Source organism: Morus notabilis, unplaced genomic scaffold (genome assembly GCF_000414095.1).
Source record: "Morus notabilis unplaced genomic scaffold, ASM41409v2 Scaffold677, whole genome shotgun sequence".
In the NCBI taxonomy this organism is placed as follows: Eukaryota; Viridiplantae; Streptophyta; class Magnoliopsida; order Rosales; family Moraceae; genus Morus; species Morus notabilis.
Genome location: NW_010363200.1, coordinates 246,161 through 261,238, shown reverse-complemented (window position 1 = coordinate 261,238; position 15,078 = coordinate 246,161). Strand labels below are relative to the sequence as shown.

Genomic DNA, 15,078 nt, shown 5'->3' with positions numbered 1-15,078 from the left:
TTTATTTACTTATTTCTTATATGTATTCCCACGCACACTTATTATAACGTTTATTTCAAATTATATCCTACTGGGTCTTTCGCTCACGTTTTATATTTCAAATGTATTAAACCCCTCCCAGGAGACTCTAGGAGTAGTGCACAGTAGCTGGATAATTGCTACGGAGTAGCTGAGTTGTGCTGCTGTTGGAATCAAGTGAGGATCGTGGACATCCTCTTGGACAAATGTAAGGAATTTGGGAAATTCGTAAACTTATGTAATATTCGGATTAACTAGACTGCGGTTGATGTCTGTTGTAATGATTATTTACATGAACATGTTTGTACGATACTGTATGTCCTGTGGGGTGGAGCCCTGTGTGTCAGAGGCTCCTGGTTTCTATAGTAGTTTATTTATATTTTAATGCAGTTAAGTGTGGGGCCCGGTCTGGAAATCTGCTTTATTAATCCCTAATTGAGCTCCACGTCACCCACCCCGCTTTGGGGGCATGACAGAAGTGGTATCAGAGCCCTAGGTTAAGAAACCCCAGGATTGTACATACATGTGTGACATCTGTGATCCACTGAATAGTCTAGTTTTATTTCAGTTAAAGGAAATGGCGCCTCGCCGTAGGCCTGCTAATCAACCGGCACAACAGAATCAAGGATTTCTGGATGCCATGTATGCTGCCTTTCAAGGCATGGCCACAAGAGCTCGAAACGAGCGGCCGGTTGAGGATAAGAAGCAAGGGTACTTCTGAGAATTTAGGCGTGCACATATCCCCTCGTTTAATAGTGAGGGAGGACCCCAGGAAGCAGAGTTATGGTTAGACTACATAGTCAAGCACTTGAGTACAATAGGAGTCCCAGATGAATACTGGGTGGAATTTGCTGTGTATAAGATGGTGGGATTAGCAAACACTTGGTGGAAACAGGTCAAGAGGATAATAGATGTCACAGGGTTGACCTGGGAACAGTTTGAGACGTTGTTCAATGAACAGTACTTCCCCCAGAGTTACAGGGAAGAAAAAGCGCTGGAATTTATGTCTCTACTGCAAGGAGACATGTCTATAAGGGAATATGAGTCCAAGTTTAATGATCTATCCCGGTTTGCGCCATCACTAGTGGAGTCTGAACCCATGAGTTGTCTTAAGTTTGAGAAGGGCCTCAAGAATTCTGTGAGGAGGTCATTGGTGGCCTTAAGGATTCAGAACTTCCGGGATTTGGTAGCTGCTGCTACAGGGTGGAACAGGGTAACTTAGCCTATCACCAAAGTAAAGAGGCAACTGGTCGAGTCTCTGTCTCTGGTAAACCTTCCGTTTCAGGTGGACCACAGTGGAGTGGTAGGAGAAACCGCAACCAATGACAAACGGTTGAGGAGATGGCAAGCGGTGGCAGTAGTTCGTCCGGAAGTGACAGAAATGCTCCGTACGGGCCCAGGTGTCACCATTGTGGGCAGGTGGGCCATATTAGGAAGAATTGTCCTAATCGGCCGCCGGCTCAACAAGCCCAAAGTGATGCTTCATATAGTCAAGAAGGGCCACCACCGTACATGCCACCATATCAGCCACAACAGATGCAATACCCTCTTGTGCCGACATATCACCCACCTCTGCTTACACAATTCCGGCCTCACGCGTCGAGACCGGTACAACCACCTCCGCCGCAACAGTATAGGCCTCCGACCCAACGGCCTAATGTTGGTGACAGAGGGAAAGGGAAAGTACAGCGACAAGCTTATGCCCTGGCAGGAGGCAGTTCTGGAGGTCAGACCAGCAACGCGGTGGTTGAAGGTATGATTCTTATCTCTCATTCTTTTGCTCACGTGTTGTTTGACACAGGTGCCACACACTCATTTATATCAAGTTCTTTTGTTCGGGCTTTGAAACTAAAACCTGAGAATTTAGAATCCCGATGACTTTGAACTCTCCACTGGGATGCGTGGAGGAAATGAGTGTGTGTAGATCATGTGAGATCGCGATTGGCGGTGAGCGAATGAGAGTAGACTTGATTATCCTTCCGATGAACCTGTTTGATGTGGTCCTCGGAATGGATTGGTTGTCAGAATACGGAGTAATTGTAGATTGTTACCGTAGGAGAGTGACTCTGATGACGAAGTCTGGAACATCGATTTCTTATCAGGCAGATCTGAATCCAGTATTAGGAGAACGACTGTTGAAGTACAGTGTTAGGGGACGGAGGAATCTAGCCTGTTTCTCTTCCCTCCTTGCTTTGGAAGGTAAACTTGAAGTAATTGGAGATAGTGCGGGAATCCCTGTAGTGGATGAGTTTGCAGATATATTTCCTGATGAGCTACCTGGTTTACCGCCAGATCGGGAAATTGAATTCTATATTGATTTAATTCCGGGAACGGCACCTATTTCCATTCCTCCATACCGGATGGCTCTGGCGGAGATGAAAGAATTAAGAACGCAGCTTGAAGAGTTGGCAAAAAAGGGGTATATCCAGAATAGTACTTCCCCTTGGGGTGCACCGGTGCTATTTGTGAAGAAGCACAACGGATCTCTTCGGTTGTGTATTGACTACCGTCAATTGAATAGGGTAACTGTGAAGAACAAATACCCACTGCCAAGGATCGATGAATTATTTGATCAGTTGGGTGGATCACAGTTCTACTCTAAGATTGATTTGAGATATGGGTACCATCAGCTGAAAATCAAGGAGGAAGACATTCCGAAGACTGCATTTAAAACTCGGTATAGGCACTTCGAGTTCCTGGTAATGCCGTTTGGGTTGACTAATGCCCCGGCTACATTCATGGATCTAATGAACCGTGTTTTCTGGCCATACTTGGGTCGTCTTCATTGACGACATACTGGTTTACTGGAAGACCTGGGAAGAACATGAGCATCACTTGAGAATTGTTCTTCAGACTCTTCGAGAACACCAATTGTATGCTAAGAAGGAGAAGTGTGACTTCTGGCTGACAGAAGTGAAGTTCCTTGGGCATGTGATCTCAGGACAAGGGATTTCTGTCGATTCTTCCAAGATCGAGACTGTGCTACAGTGGGAAAAGCCGAAGAATGTAGTGGAGATTCGCAGTTTCCTCAGACTTACAGGGTACTATCGGCGTTTCATGAAAGACTTCTCGAGTATTGCTGCACCAATGACTCGGTTGACCAAGAAAGAAGTGAGATTTCAGTGGGATGCTGAGTGTGAAAATGCTTTTCAGGAATTGAAGGTCAGACTGACAAGAACACCAGTCTTGACTATTCCTAATAGTGAAGAACCATATGAGGTGTATTCTGACACCTCGAGAAGTGGGCTTGGCTGTGTCTTAATGCAAGATGGACGCGTGGTAGCGTACGTATCTCGTCAATTAAGACCACATGAACGGAATTACCCCACTCATGATTTGGAGCTGGCAGCGGTAATATTTGCTCTGAAGATATGGAGATGTTATCCCTATGGAGCAAAGTTTCAGGTCTTTTCTGACCATAAAAGTCTGAAGTACTTGTTTACTCAGAAAGACTTGAATCTCAGGCAAAGGAAATGGGTGGAGTATATGGAAGATTATGACTTCACTCTGTAATATCATCCGGGAAAAGCTAATGTGGTGGCTGATGCCCTTAGTAGGAAGACGACGGGGACTCTGCCATCATTAGCTTTGGAAGATTGGAAAAGGACTGAAGTGGTGAGTGAGTATGATCTTCAGTTCTACGAAGATCGTAACCAGGCTATGGTGTACAGCCTGATCTCTACGCCGGATATTGTGCAACAAGTTAAGCAGAATCAATGGCAGGATCCACACCTCCAAGGAATTTGGATTCAGATCCAGAATGGAGAGCAATTCGAGGATTGGAGAATCCGAGAGGATGGAGCCTTGTATTTCCGCAACCGCCTTGCTATTCCCAAGGTGGGTGAGGTAAAGAAGATGATTCTACAAGAGGCACACAAATCGAGGTATGTTATACATCCGAGAAGTACAAAGATGTACCAAGACCTGAAAAGACAGTACTGGTAGAGAGGCATGAAAAGGGACATTCGTGAGTATGTCTCAGAATGTGTGACTTGCCTCCGGATTAAAGCTGAGCATCGGAAGCCAGCGGGAGAGTTGCAACCTCTTCCTGTCCCGGGATGGAAATGGGAGCACATCACTATGGACTTTCTGATGGGGCTACCGAGAACCGAGCTGAAGCACGATGCCATCTGGGTGGTGGTGGACAGGTTGACGAAGTCCGCGCACTTCATACAGTTTCGTGCGACGTATTCTCGGAAGATTCTGTCAGAATTGTACCTGGAGCACATCGTGAGACTACACGGAGTGCCACTGTCAATCACGTCCGATCGTGATACCCGCTTCAATGCAAGGTATTAGAGGAGTTTCCAGGAAGCTATGGGAACAGACTTGAACTTCAGTACAGCATTTCACCCTCAGACTGATGGGCAATCTGAAAGGGTAATTCAGATTCTAGAGGATATACTTCGTGCTTGTATTCTGGAATTTGGCGGGAACTGGAAGAAATACCTGCACCTAGCTGAGTTTGCTTATAACAACAGCTATCAGGCCAGTATTGGAATGACACCATTTGATGCTCTGTATGGTCGTCCTTATAGGTCACCTGTGTGTTGGTTGAAACCAGAGAATCGACTGAGCACTGGACTGGAAGTCATTCAAGAGAATAATGAGAAGATAGCTGTGATTCGGGAACAACTATTGACAGCTCAAAGTCGTCAGAAAAGTTATGCTGATAGAAGGCGCAGGCCTTTGGAATTCCAAGAGGGCGACTTTGTCTTGCTAAAGGTTTCCCCACGCAAGGGAGTCGTTCGGTTTGGTGTGAAAGGGAAACTTGCACCAAGGTATGTGGGACCATTCTCGACCGTGCAATGAATCGGAGTAGTGGCTTATTGGTTGGCCTTACCGCCTGAATTATCTCACGTGCATGACGTGTTGCATGTCTCCATGCTTCGGAAATGTCAACCTGAGCCGGAAACAGTAGTGCAATGGTTTGACGTTCCGATACAGTATGACGCGTCGTACGAGGATGCACCAGTTCAGATTCTTGACCGGAAGATAAAGAGTCTGCGTCATCGTGAGATTCCCCTAGTGAAAGTACTATGGCAGCACCATGGAGTTGAGGAAGCAACATGGGAGCTTGAAACGACGATGCAGGAACAGTATCCGCCTCTGTTCACACTGTGAGGTAGGCTTTAATTTCGGGGACGAAATTGCCTAAGGGGAGTGGAGCTGTAACACCCTGAAGAATTAATTGAGATTAATTAAGGTAATTGAGATTATTAATGTGCTTAATCTGGATTATTAATTGAGTTTAATTAATAAATGTTTCTGACACGTGTGAGTTTAAATAGTTCCAAGGTCTTTAAATTATTCTTAATAATTTATTTTAAACCAGAAGTGTGTATGGGCGCATTTCTGGACTGCTCTTTTAAAATATTGACACATGTCATTTCCTTTTCCTTTTCCTTTTCTTTTCTTTTCCTTTTTCCTTTTTTTTTCTTTCCTTTCTCCTTCCTTTCCTGTGCACTATCTCTCTTTCCTTCACTCTCACTCTCCCGCTTACTCTCTCCGTCTCTCTCTCTTTCTCTCTCTCATTTGTGTCCCAAATCAAACGGATCTTGAACCAAGAAAAGATTTAAAGAAGTTTTCAACGTCAAGAGAAGGATTCAAGGTAAGACTACTGAAAGAACCTCTCTTGAATCTCAAGTTTTTGAATTTCAAAACTCATTTTTGGTTCAAATTGGATTTTGATGGTTTTTGAGCAAAACTAGAGTAGAAATTGGAGATCTTTGGTTCTTTGGACTTGTTTTAGGACCTAGAACCCAGATCTAGTAGTTTTCCTTTGAAATATTTCGATTTGGGACTGGATTTACAGGTTTTGGACTGATTTCCGTGAGCTTCTCTCGCACAGCTGATTTCACCGGTCGACCTGTGCGATCGACCGAATCACATGGAAACCGGTCGACCTATGCGGTTGACCGGATTGCAGGCCGACCGGTCGACCTGTCCGGTCGACCGGTGTGCACATTACCAGTCGACCGGTAGTGTTGCACTCTATCACCGGTCGACCGGTTGACACTGGGTTTGACCCTGTTTGGCCTGAAATTGCTGTTTTGACCCATGTTTTCGGGGAGAACCCAAATTAACTTCATTTGGGGACTTGAGATGAATGGATTATCATCTTTAATCCTTGATTTGGGATTGAAAACCCTTGGAATGATAATTTGAAACATGAAAATGGATTAGGGCACACTAATAGGAAATCTTTGTTGGGAATTGAGATTTGTATTACTTTAGGAATGAGAATTGATCCTAAAGTGTTATCTTGCATCAGTGATCATTGAGGATTCAGACTGAAGGGGCTTGAGGAAGCGGAAGCCGAAAAAGGCAACGCTAGTCCCAGGTTTGATAGTGCGAGGTAGGATTTCTATCTTTTTTTCAGTCATGGGGCCCGCGGCTTGAGTAGTTCGTGGGGTCGTATTAACGATTTCAAAATGTTAATGAATGATTTCTTAAGCAAAGAGATCTTGTGAACTGGTAATAGAGTCTATTGCTGTAAGCCTAGATAGGATGCAGAGAGTGCATCCTCGGGGGCAGAACCCGAAACTCGGTCCGGGTAGGCGAGGCACTTGGTTAGGTAAGTAATTTGTACTAATTACTTGCTGAAGCCTGTAAAACGGTTATTTACAGTTACTTTTCCTTTGAGAAAAAGGATGTGAGGTTCCGGCTATTCGGTCGGGACTGAATGTCTTATTTTATTTACTTATTCATTTATGTATTCCCACGCACACTTATTATAACGTTTATTTCAAATTATATCCTACTGGGCCTTTCGCTCACGTTTTATATTTCAAATGTATTAAACCCCTTCCAGGAGACTCTAGGAGCGGTGCACAGTAGCTGGATAATTGCTACGGAGCAGCTGAGTTGTGCTGCTGTTGGAATCAAGTGAGGATCGTGGACATCCTCTTGGACAAATGTAAGGAATTTGAGAAATTCTGTAAACTTATGTAATATTTGGATTAACTAGACTGTGGTTGATGTCTGTTGTAATGATTATTTACATGAGCATGTATGTACGATACTGTATGCCCTGTGGGGTGAAGCGCTGTGTGTCAGAGGCTCCTGGTTTCTATAGTAGTTTATTTATATTTTAATGCAGTTAAGTGTGGGGTCCGGTCTGGGAATCTGCTTTATTAATCCCTAATCGAGCTCCACATCACCCACCCCGCTTGGGGGGCGTGACAGTTTGATTCCTGAAAAATAGTCAAGTTAATTTTAGCTATTATTTCTTTTTCCTTTCCTAAACTAATTTTAACCAAAGATGGCTTCACCAATAGAGATGTGTACTTAGAAGCCACCCAATTATTCTCACTTCCATACGATTGGAAGCCATGTGTTCGTCAAATACAACAACCACGAAGATCAAAGGTAGATCCAAAATCTAGAACGTGCGTCTTTTTTATGGTATGCTGATAAAGTCATAGGATCATACTACCATAAGATAGGTTGTTATCACTAGAGATGTGACATTTACAAAGGACAAACTGTAAGAGAAGGGAGGCAATACTACTTCAAATGAGAAAAATACTACTATAGCTCAGGTAAAAGATAAGTCGTATTATGAAGATTCGGTTTCTTTTGGGAATGATCAGAGCATGAAGATCGAGAACCACCAACTTCGCATTTAGAATATGTAATTAGTTGAAAATAATGTTAAATGTTGTCTTTTACTAGAGGATAGGGACATCAACTTTCCATAACGCTACCAAAAGCCCAGATGTATCCTCGTGGATGGCAATAATGTAAGAGATTGAAGCAATGCAAAGGAGATTGAAGCCTTCCACAAAAATAAGACATGGAATCTTCTTCCGTTACCACAATAAAAGATGACCATTGACAACAAACGGGTCTAGAAGATCAAGCAGGATAGCAATAACCAAGTGGAATCATATCGTACAAGATAGGTGGTAAAAGGATGTGCTCACAAATAAGGTATTTACTTTAACTAAATATTTCACCTGCTGTTTTACTCACAGCATCAGGGTAATCCCAACGACGTGTGCTATGTTTGACTTACATATAAAGCAGCTAGATGTGAGTGTTGCTTTTCTTCATGGAAAACTTGAAGAAAAGATTTATGCATTCTCCAACCAGAAGGCTTTGTAGAAATAGACAAAGGGAACGTGGTTTGCAAGTTGACGAAATCTTTGTATGGTCTCGAACAGGTGTCGAGATGTTCGTACAAGAGAATTGATTCCCTCATTATTAGCCTTAAGTACAACAAACTTAGTTTAGACCATTGTACGTACTATAAGAGGTTTGAGGATAAAAATGATTTCATTGTTTGGTTATTGTATATGGACGACATGTTGGTAGCAAGCGTCAATAAAGATCGTATCTAAGAATTGAAGGTATAATTTGTTTCGGCGTTTGATATGAAGGATTTAAGACCAGCAAATAAAATTCTAGGAATGTAAATTCACCGAGATAGTTACGAGAAGAAGATTTGGCTTTCTTAAAAATAAAAAAAAATACAAAAATACAAAATAAAAAAATAAAAACTGCTTAGAAGAACATCTTATGACACTTCAATATGCAAGATTCTAAGCCAATTTCTACTCCACCTTGTGTTATGATGAGTGCATAATTTATGCACTCATTCATTACTCCTTTAGCTAGTTCGGCATGTTTTTCCTCAAGTTTTTATGTGGATTTGATGATTTTCCCTTAAGTGTGCAGTAATGGATGAAATAGCTGAGTTTTGAGGCATTTTGGATCAAAAAGACAGAGAATGAGGCGATACGTTGCCTTCAGATGGCGATGTGGCTTGAAAATGAGCAAAAATCGACGAAGAGACAGCGAGAGCTGCGACATGTCGCTTCCTTCCAGGCGATATGTCACCGACTCTAGGTGATATGTCACCACCTACAGGCGATATGTCGCCTGATTTGTCGCCTGCCCTAGTCTGTGCACATAAAACAGAGAGAGCTGCGATATGTCACCTATTTCTAGGCGATATGTCGCCTCCCGATTTCATTAAAAACACGCGTTTTTGCCCTAGGTTAAGAAAATGAGATTTTTATGGAAAGTGATTGGCTTTTGAGGAAGCGTGCAGAATGTGGAATATAAAAGGGGAGACTAAAAACTACAAAAGGGAGGAGAAAAAGGGTTTTCAAAAAGAGAAAAAATGAATCGGAGAGGATTGGGGATTGGAGATTGGAGCAGTTCTTCAAGAATTCCAAGCGTTCCTTCTTCTCTTTCTTCTGGTATTTTTCTAGATTTGGAATATTATTTTGAGACTGTGAGCCACATGATGTGTGGCTAATTTTCTTATTTGTTAGGGTTTAGATGAATCTCTATTTGTGATTATTGTTTCGACGTTTTAATGTGCATTTAATTAAGCTATTTGTTTCTTTCGTGTTCTATTTTGAATTATTGCTGCTAAATCTATGATTTACATATTGTCATGCTTTATGAGATTTTGAATTGGGCAGATTTTTATTGTGAGGATTAATACTCGAGAGGGGAACGTTCAAGCAATCAAGAAACGGATAGAACAACTTAGGTTGGTGTGAGTTCGAGAAATAAACATTGCCTAGGTAACCGAAACAATTTTAGGTTGTAAAATTGAGAAGTGGAATTCCAGGAATTGTTTCTAGAGTGGAACTTAATGAATGTATGGGTGAATAGTTGTATAGAGATATAGGCTTGATATCACCTACACATTCTTTATGCGGCACTCGAGAAAGGGTATAAGGATACACATCACTCTAGGTTCTTGAGAACGTTGAGTTAGGTTAGGCACATTACTACGGAGAAACATAATCGCAATAGAGTGAAGTCAAGACCCTAGCATTTTTATCATATTGATTTTCCGTTCTAATTTCAGCACGTATTATTAATTACTGTCATCTTTCCTTTTGATTTAGTTTTCCTTTATTTTAGTTTTTCTTTGAGTTTATCACATCCAAATTTGATCGCTTAGATAAAGTTAAGATATGATATTCACAATAGTTAGTTTATATTCTTAACGTCAATCCTCGTGGGACGATATCGGTCTTCGGACCACTTTATTACTTGTACGACTTGTGCACTTGCAAGCGTAGTCAAATTATATTGCAACATGTTAATTTCAAGTATTCCTCAAGTATATCTTATCTATGAAGAGAGGATGCAAATGTCTCGAGTACCATATGCAGCAGTCGTGGGAAGCGTAATAGCTACTATGATCTATTCAAGATCGAATAATTCACAAGCAATAGGATTGGATGGGAGCATTGAATACTATTAAGTGGATCCTGAGATACATCAAGAGTACCTCAAATGTTACATTATATTTTGGAGGATCAAAGTTTGTTGCCAAGGGTTATGACGATTCAGATTTTATAGGTGACTTTGATAAGAAAAACCCACTACATGCTATGCGTACACACTTGTAAGAGGATCTGTAAGCTAAGTTTTAAAACTGAGAATGGTTGTGACTTTATCAACAACATAAGTAAAATATATGATAGCTACAGCAGCTTGTAAGGAAGAACCTGGGCACAAACAAAAGAAGATTTTTCTATGTTATAACAGTCAAAGTGCCTTGAATATTGCAAAGAATCTAGCTATTCATTCCGGGACTAAACACATAAGAGTTTAGAATCACTCTATCGAGAAGTAGTGGAGAAAGCAGGCGTGGAAATGCTAAAATCCACACTAAGGAGAACCCAGCAGATGCTTTGACCAAACCAATCAATACCTACAAGTTTGTTTAGTGTAGATCCTCTAGTAGCCTAGTAGAAACATATGCAGCATGGGATGAATCTTGAAAGATGACTTCAAGCGGGAGAATGTTAAACATGGTGAAGCAATCTTTAGTCAACCTTAATAAAGGAAAGGAAAAAAGAAATAATGACTTAAAATAACCCGACTATTTTTTAGGAATTAAATTTTCCAACGACTGGGCAGAAAGAAAACTTTCTTTAAGAGCCTACAAAATAAGACATCATATTCCTTTCAAACTCAACCCAAGAGCCATTTCTTTTTTCATTATTTGTTCTCTCCTCATAAGAGAGAATTTACAATTTCTTTTTTGCTTAATAAATTTTCCAATTTATGTCAATTGAACTTCATTTATGTCTTTCAACTTTAGTTGCGGTATCTTATCTGCCCCGATTACCAAGAGATAGGAAAATATTGAATACCAAGAGAGAACGCTTTAGTCAATGAAATTGGATTACCTACACAGAAAAATGTTGATAGACATCTTTCCTCGTGAATCCATAGGCTCCATACCATATGGAATCGGTCTGTCAAGACAGTTCTCATGTATAGTGTGTATAGTATGTGTGCGCGCGCGCATACATACATACATATAACATACTATATGGTGCCAACGATAATAACTCCCGTTACGGGACCCACACCGGGACTAAAGACCAGAACATGTGCTACTGGCAACTGACAGATCCCGATACTTTTCCAATCAAAATTTAACCAAACGCTTTATAACAAGACATCACTCTAGATAATACAATCTTCCTAGCTGGATCTGGACTTCATCTTCAAACGTGCGGTGGAAGTTTAATCACAACACACTCAAAACGTCAAGCTAGCTGGATCTGGACTTCATCTTCAAACGTCAAGCTAGCTGGATCTGGACTTCATCTTCAAATGGGCTTTGGGCTTGGGCTTGCTTCGTTTCTGTCAATAAAAGGCATCGCACAACTATCAATGGATGTAATGAGACCAAACGACATGTAGCAACCCTTTATTGCCGAAGAACCTCTCTTTGATGACATTATCAGATTGTTGATGATATGGCTATTGATTAGTAACATAAATCATTTTGAACTCAAAAAATTAAAAATTTAAAAATTTAGGAGCTTGCAACTTAAATAATAATTATCAACTTGTTCTCAATAATAATTAGAAACAAGATTTTGTAGCAGTAAATATTCATCTATTTGTCAATAATTAACAATCAAAACTCAAGTAATAAAATATATACAAACAAATCGATCATGAAACAGTAAAACATAATAACATAGAATAAACTAACAAATTATATTATGACAAAGGTATCGAAGATAAAAACTTTTTCAAAATATCTATAAATAAAATTTGAATGGTTTATTTGGTTGTTTCGGGGTAAAACCAAAAATCAAACCAACTTAATTGGGTTTTTGAAAATTCAAATCAATTACCAATTAATAAGTTTAGTCTGTTTTGATTTTACTTGGTTTGCTTTAGTAAAAGACAATCCAAGAGCAACTTTTTTTTTTCCCCAATTACTCTTAACTTTAGCACAAAAGAATTTACAAAAGAGAAATCCAACTCTATTATTTTAAACTTTGAAACATAAATGGACAAACCCAACACAAAGGTAAAGGGCAAACTAATTAATCAAATCATAGGGATCGTCATTTTTTTTTTTTGGAAAAATAATAGGAGGGATTAAGGAATTTTATAGCTGTGTTCACAGAAGTTTATCACATTCATTTATTAAGATTATGGTAATGAAAGAGATAAAACAATAAAATACATTAGAAACAAAATACCTTGTAATTTTCTATTTTGGGAAAATATCTAACTTTTAGGTTTGAAAAAGATAGATCTTCCTCATTTATAACCACGAGAGCCGTAAAGCTGCATTTAAGGAGTTTGGATTAGTAATATATTTATAACAGAAATAATCATACATAATTTTTTAAACTGAACAATCAATTAGACAGCTTGTTTGGAAAATCACATGTCTTCTTTATTGGTGAATGAGAATAATCATAGCAATAAAAAATTTTTCTTCTTTTGTTTTTTCTTCGATCCCAAGATGCAATTATCCTGTGATTATCTAAGCTCGCAATATATCCACACACATATATATTATATATGGTCCCTTTCTATCCTAATAATTCTTTTATCCTTGGAAATTATTTGGATTAAGATGTTAAAAATTATAAGGATATATGTGCGTATCATTTTCACAAAACACTTGAGTCATAAAGAAAGAAAATAAAATTCAAGACAAATCAAGCAAGCACAACCACAAAAATAAGGTGGCAGTGTAGGCCATTAGGAGGATAAGCGAAAATGCTAAGGTCTACGCGCTTGGAAGCAACTGCAAGGAATAATCAGTTGCTTTCAGTAGTAATCAGTAGAATAATCTTTCATCGCCTTTTAAATTTGCATGCTACAGTGTTACTTTTCCATGGAAAATTGACTTAAGCAAAGCAAAATTATGTTTAGAAAGTCAGATTGACATTAACGTTTATACTTACTTGCAAGAGTTTGGAGTCCATTTTGTGTGAATGCATTTGATGACTTGTGGAATTAGCGCCTAGCTGGATGGCACCCATTATTCGTTTGGGTAGCGGAGCTCTAATGCAAGGTCTAATTTTGGAACAATAGAGTATTGATTTATATATATATATATATTTTTTTTTTCTTTTTTTTTTTTTTTTTAGGGGTGGTGCGTTTTTTTTTTTTTGGGTGGTGCGTTTTTTTTTTTTTTTTTTGTGAACGAGGATTCAAATTCTATCTTTTTTGAGGAGTTAAGTGTGATATTACCGCTAAATTACGTCTACAACTATAGTAGTGTAGGAATTAAAAGCCGTTTTCTCGATTCATTTAACCGTTGATTGTGAGAATATATGGATTTGAGGATAAATTACAGTTTAAAGATTTATACATGCAACAATCCCAAAATACACTGATATAATTTTTTAATAAGCTCAAAATATATGGTACGATTAAAATTAAAAAAAAAAAAAAAAAAAAAAACCCCAGTGTCTTTCTCTCTCTATATATTCTTCCACGGGCCATAAGCAGGACATGTAAGTACGTGAAAGGACCTTACAATGTCCATTAATGATAGAAGGCTCATTGTATTTTCATATACTATGTATCTGTATATATTAAAATCTATTTATTAATATTTGGAATCTGTTTAATAAATAAGAATAGATTTATTCTAGTGAAAATTACTTTTGAAATAGGCCTCATCTTGGCCAGCGGCCATTAAGAAAATACGTGTTTCATGGATTTTTCTTCTAAAATAGACCAAACATGAAATGCATCTAATTGTTGTTATGTGCTTATGACGACTCATGTGTTGCCTTTGTGTTGATCCAAATGGACTTAGCATTCCACAAATGAATGGGCCTAACTTAAACAAAAAACTTAATTGTATTAATAATATTTCGAATCCGATGATTGTGATTTTTTTATTTTTGATTTTTTGTGTATATTTTGATGTTGCTTGTTGGTCACCTGGTTTAGTCAGTTTCATGTTGACAAGAGTACTAGCTATAGTAGATAATAATTGTAAGAAGTTGAGATATAGAATGAGAATAATTAATGATATTTAAAAGAAATATTGAAACATACACTTAAAAGAATTCTGGCCATAAAAATCAACCCACAATATTTAATCTATCACAGTTTTCCTTTTATTTTTTGTGCAAAACAGAGAAACCAATTAATAACATATAATATAGGCAGGAACAATATTTTGAATAGCGACCAATATATAGAAGTAGAGATGTCAAAACAGACTTGAAGGGCTGGCATGAGCACACCACATTAAAAAGTGGGAACGATATGGTACGACACGATTATTAAATGGGTCTGGCCTATCCCGTTTATTAAATTGACTTGGCTTGATGCGACTTTTAGGCACAAAATACGCTAAGGGCACAGCATACACCGCACAAGCACAAGCACGAATATAGACACGAGCAAGTTAAAAGTACGATAAAGACCCAATTAATGAAGATAAAGTATAGAGCTAATTTTATTAATATATGTTACATGTCATAAAAATATTTGTTTTATTAAGAAGTTTTAATAAAAGTAAAAATAATGATTACATTAATAATAATTAAGGCACATTTTTTAATTAATGATATGCTTTTTTCGTTAAGATTTTAATGTTTTCATTCTGTTAAAAGTTTATTTCTTTGTATTTGTTGTAAATATGTTATTTGACATGATCAAAAGACGTAAAGAGCACGATAATAACACAAGCACGACCCAAGCACGATAAGGGCACGGCCCACATATACATGGGCCGTGGGCCGGGCTTGACAGCATAGAAACTAAATGGGTCAAGCTCAGTATTAACACGGTAAATAA

At 38.8% G+C, this 15,078-nt stretch overlaps 1 protein-coding gene across 1 annotated transcript; it reads left to right on the top strand.

Annotated features, from left to right (window-relative positions):
- The first annotated feature begins 595 nt into the window (after positions 1-595).
- On the top strand, positions 596-3,178 carry LOC112092646. The gene is made up of 7 exons (XM_024169273.1): positions 596-729; positions 775-1,231; positions 1,304-1,437; positions 1,689-1,771; positions 2,044-2,451; positions 2,960-3,059; positions 3,172-3,178. The coding sequence occupies exons 1-7, from the start codon at positions 596-598 to the stop codon at positions 3,176-3,178; spliced, it is 1,323 nt and encodes a 440-aa protein (XP_024025041.1).
- The last annotated feature ends 11,900 nt before the right edge of the window (positions 3,179-15,078 follow it).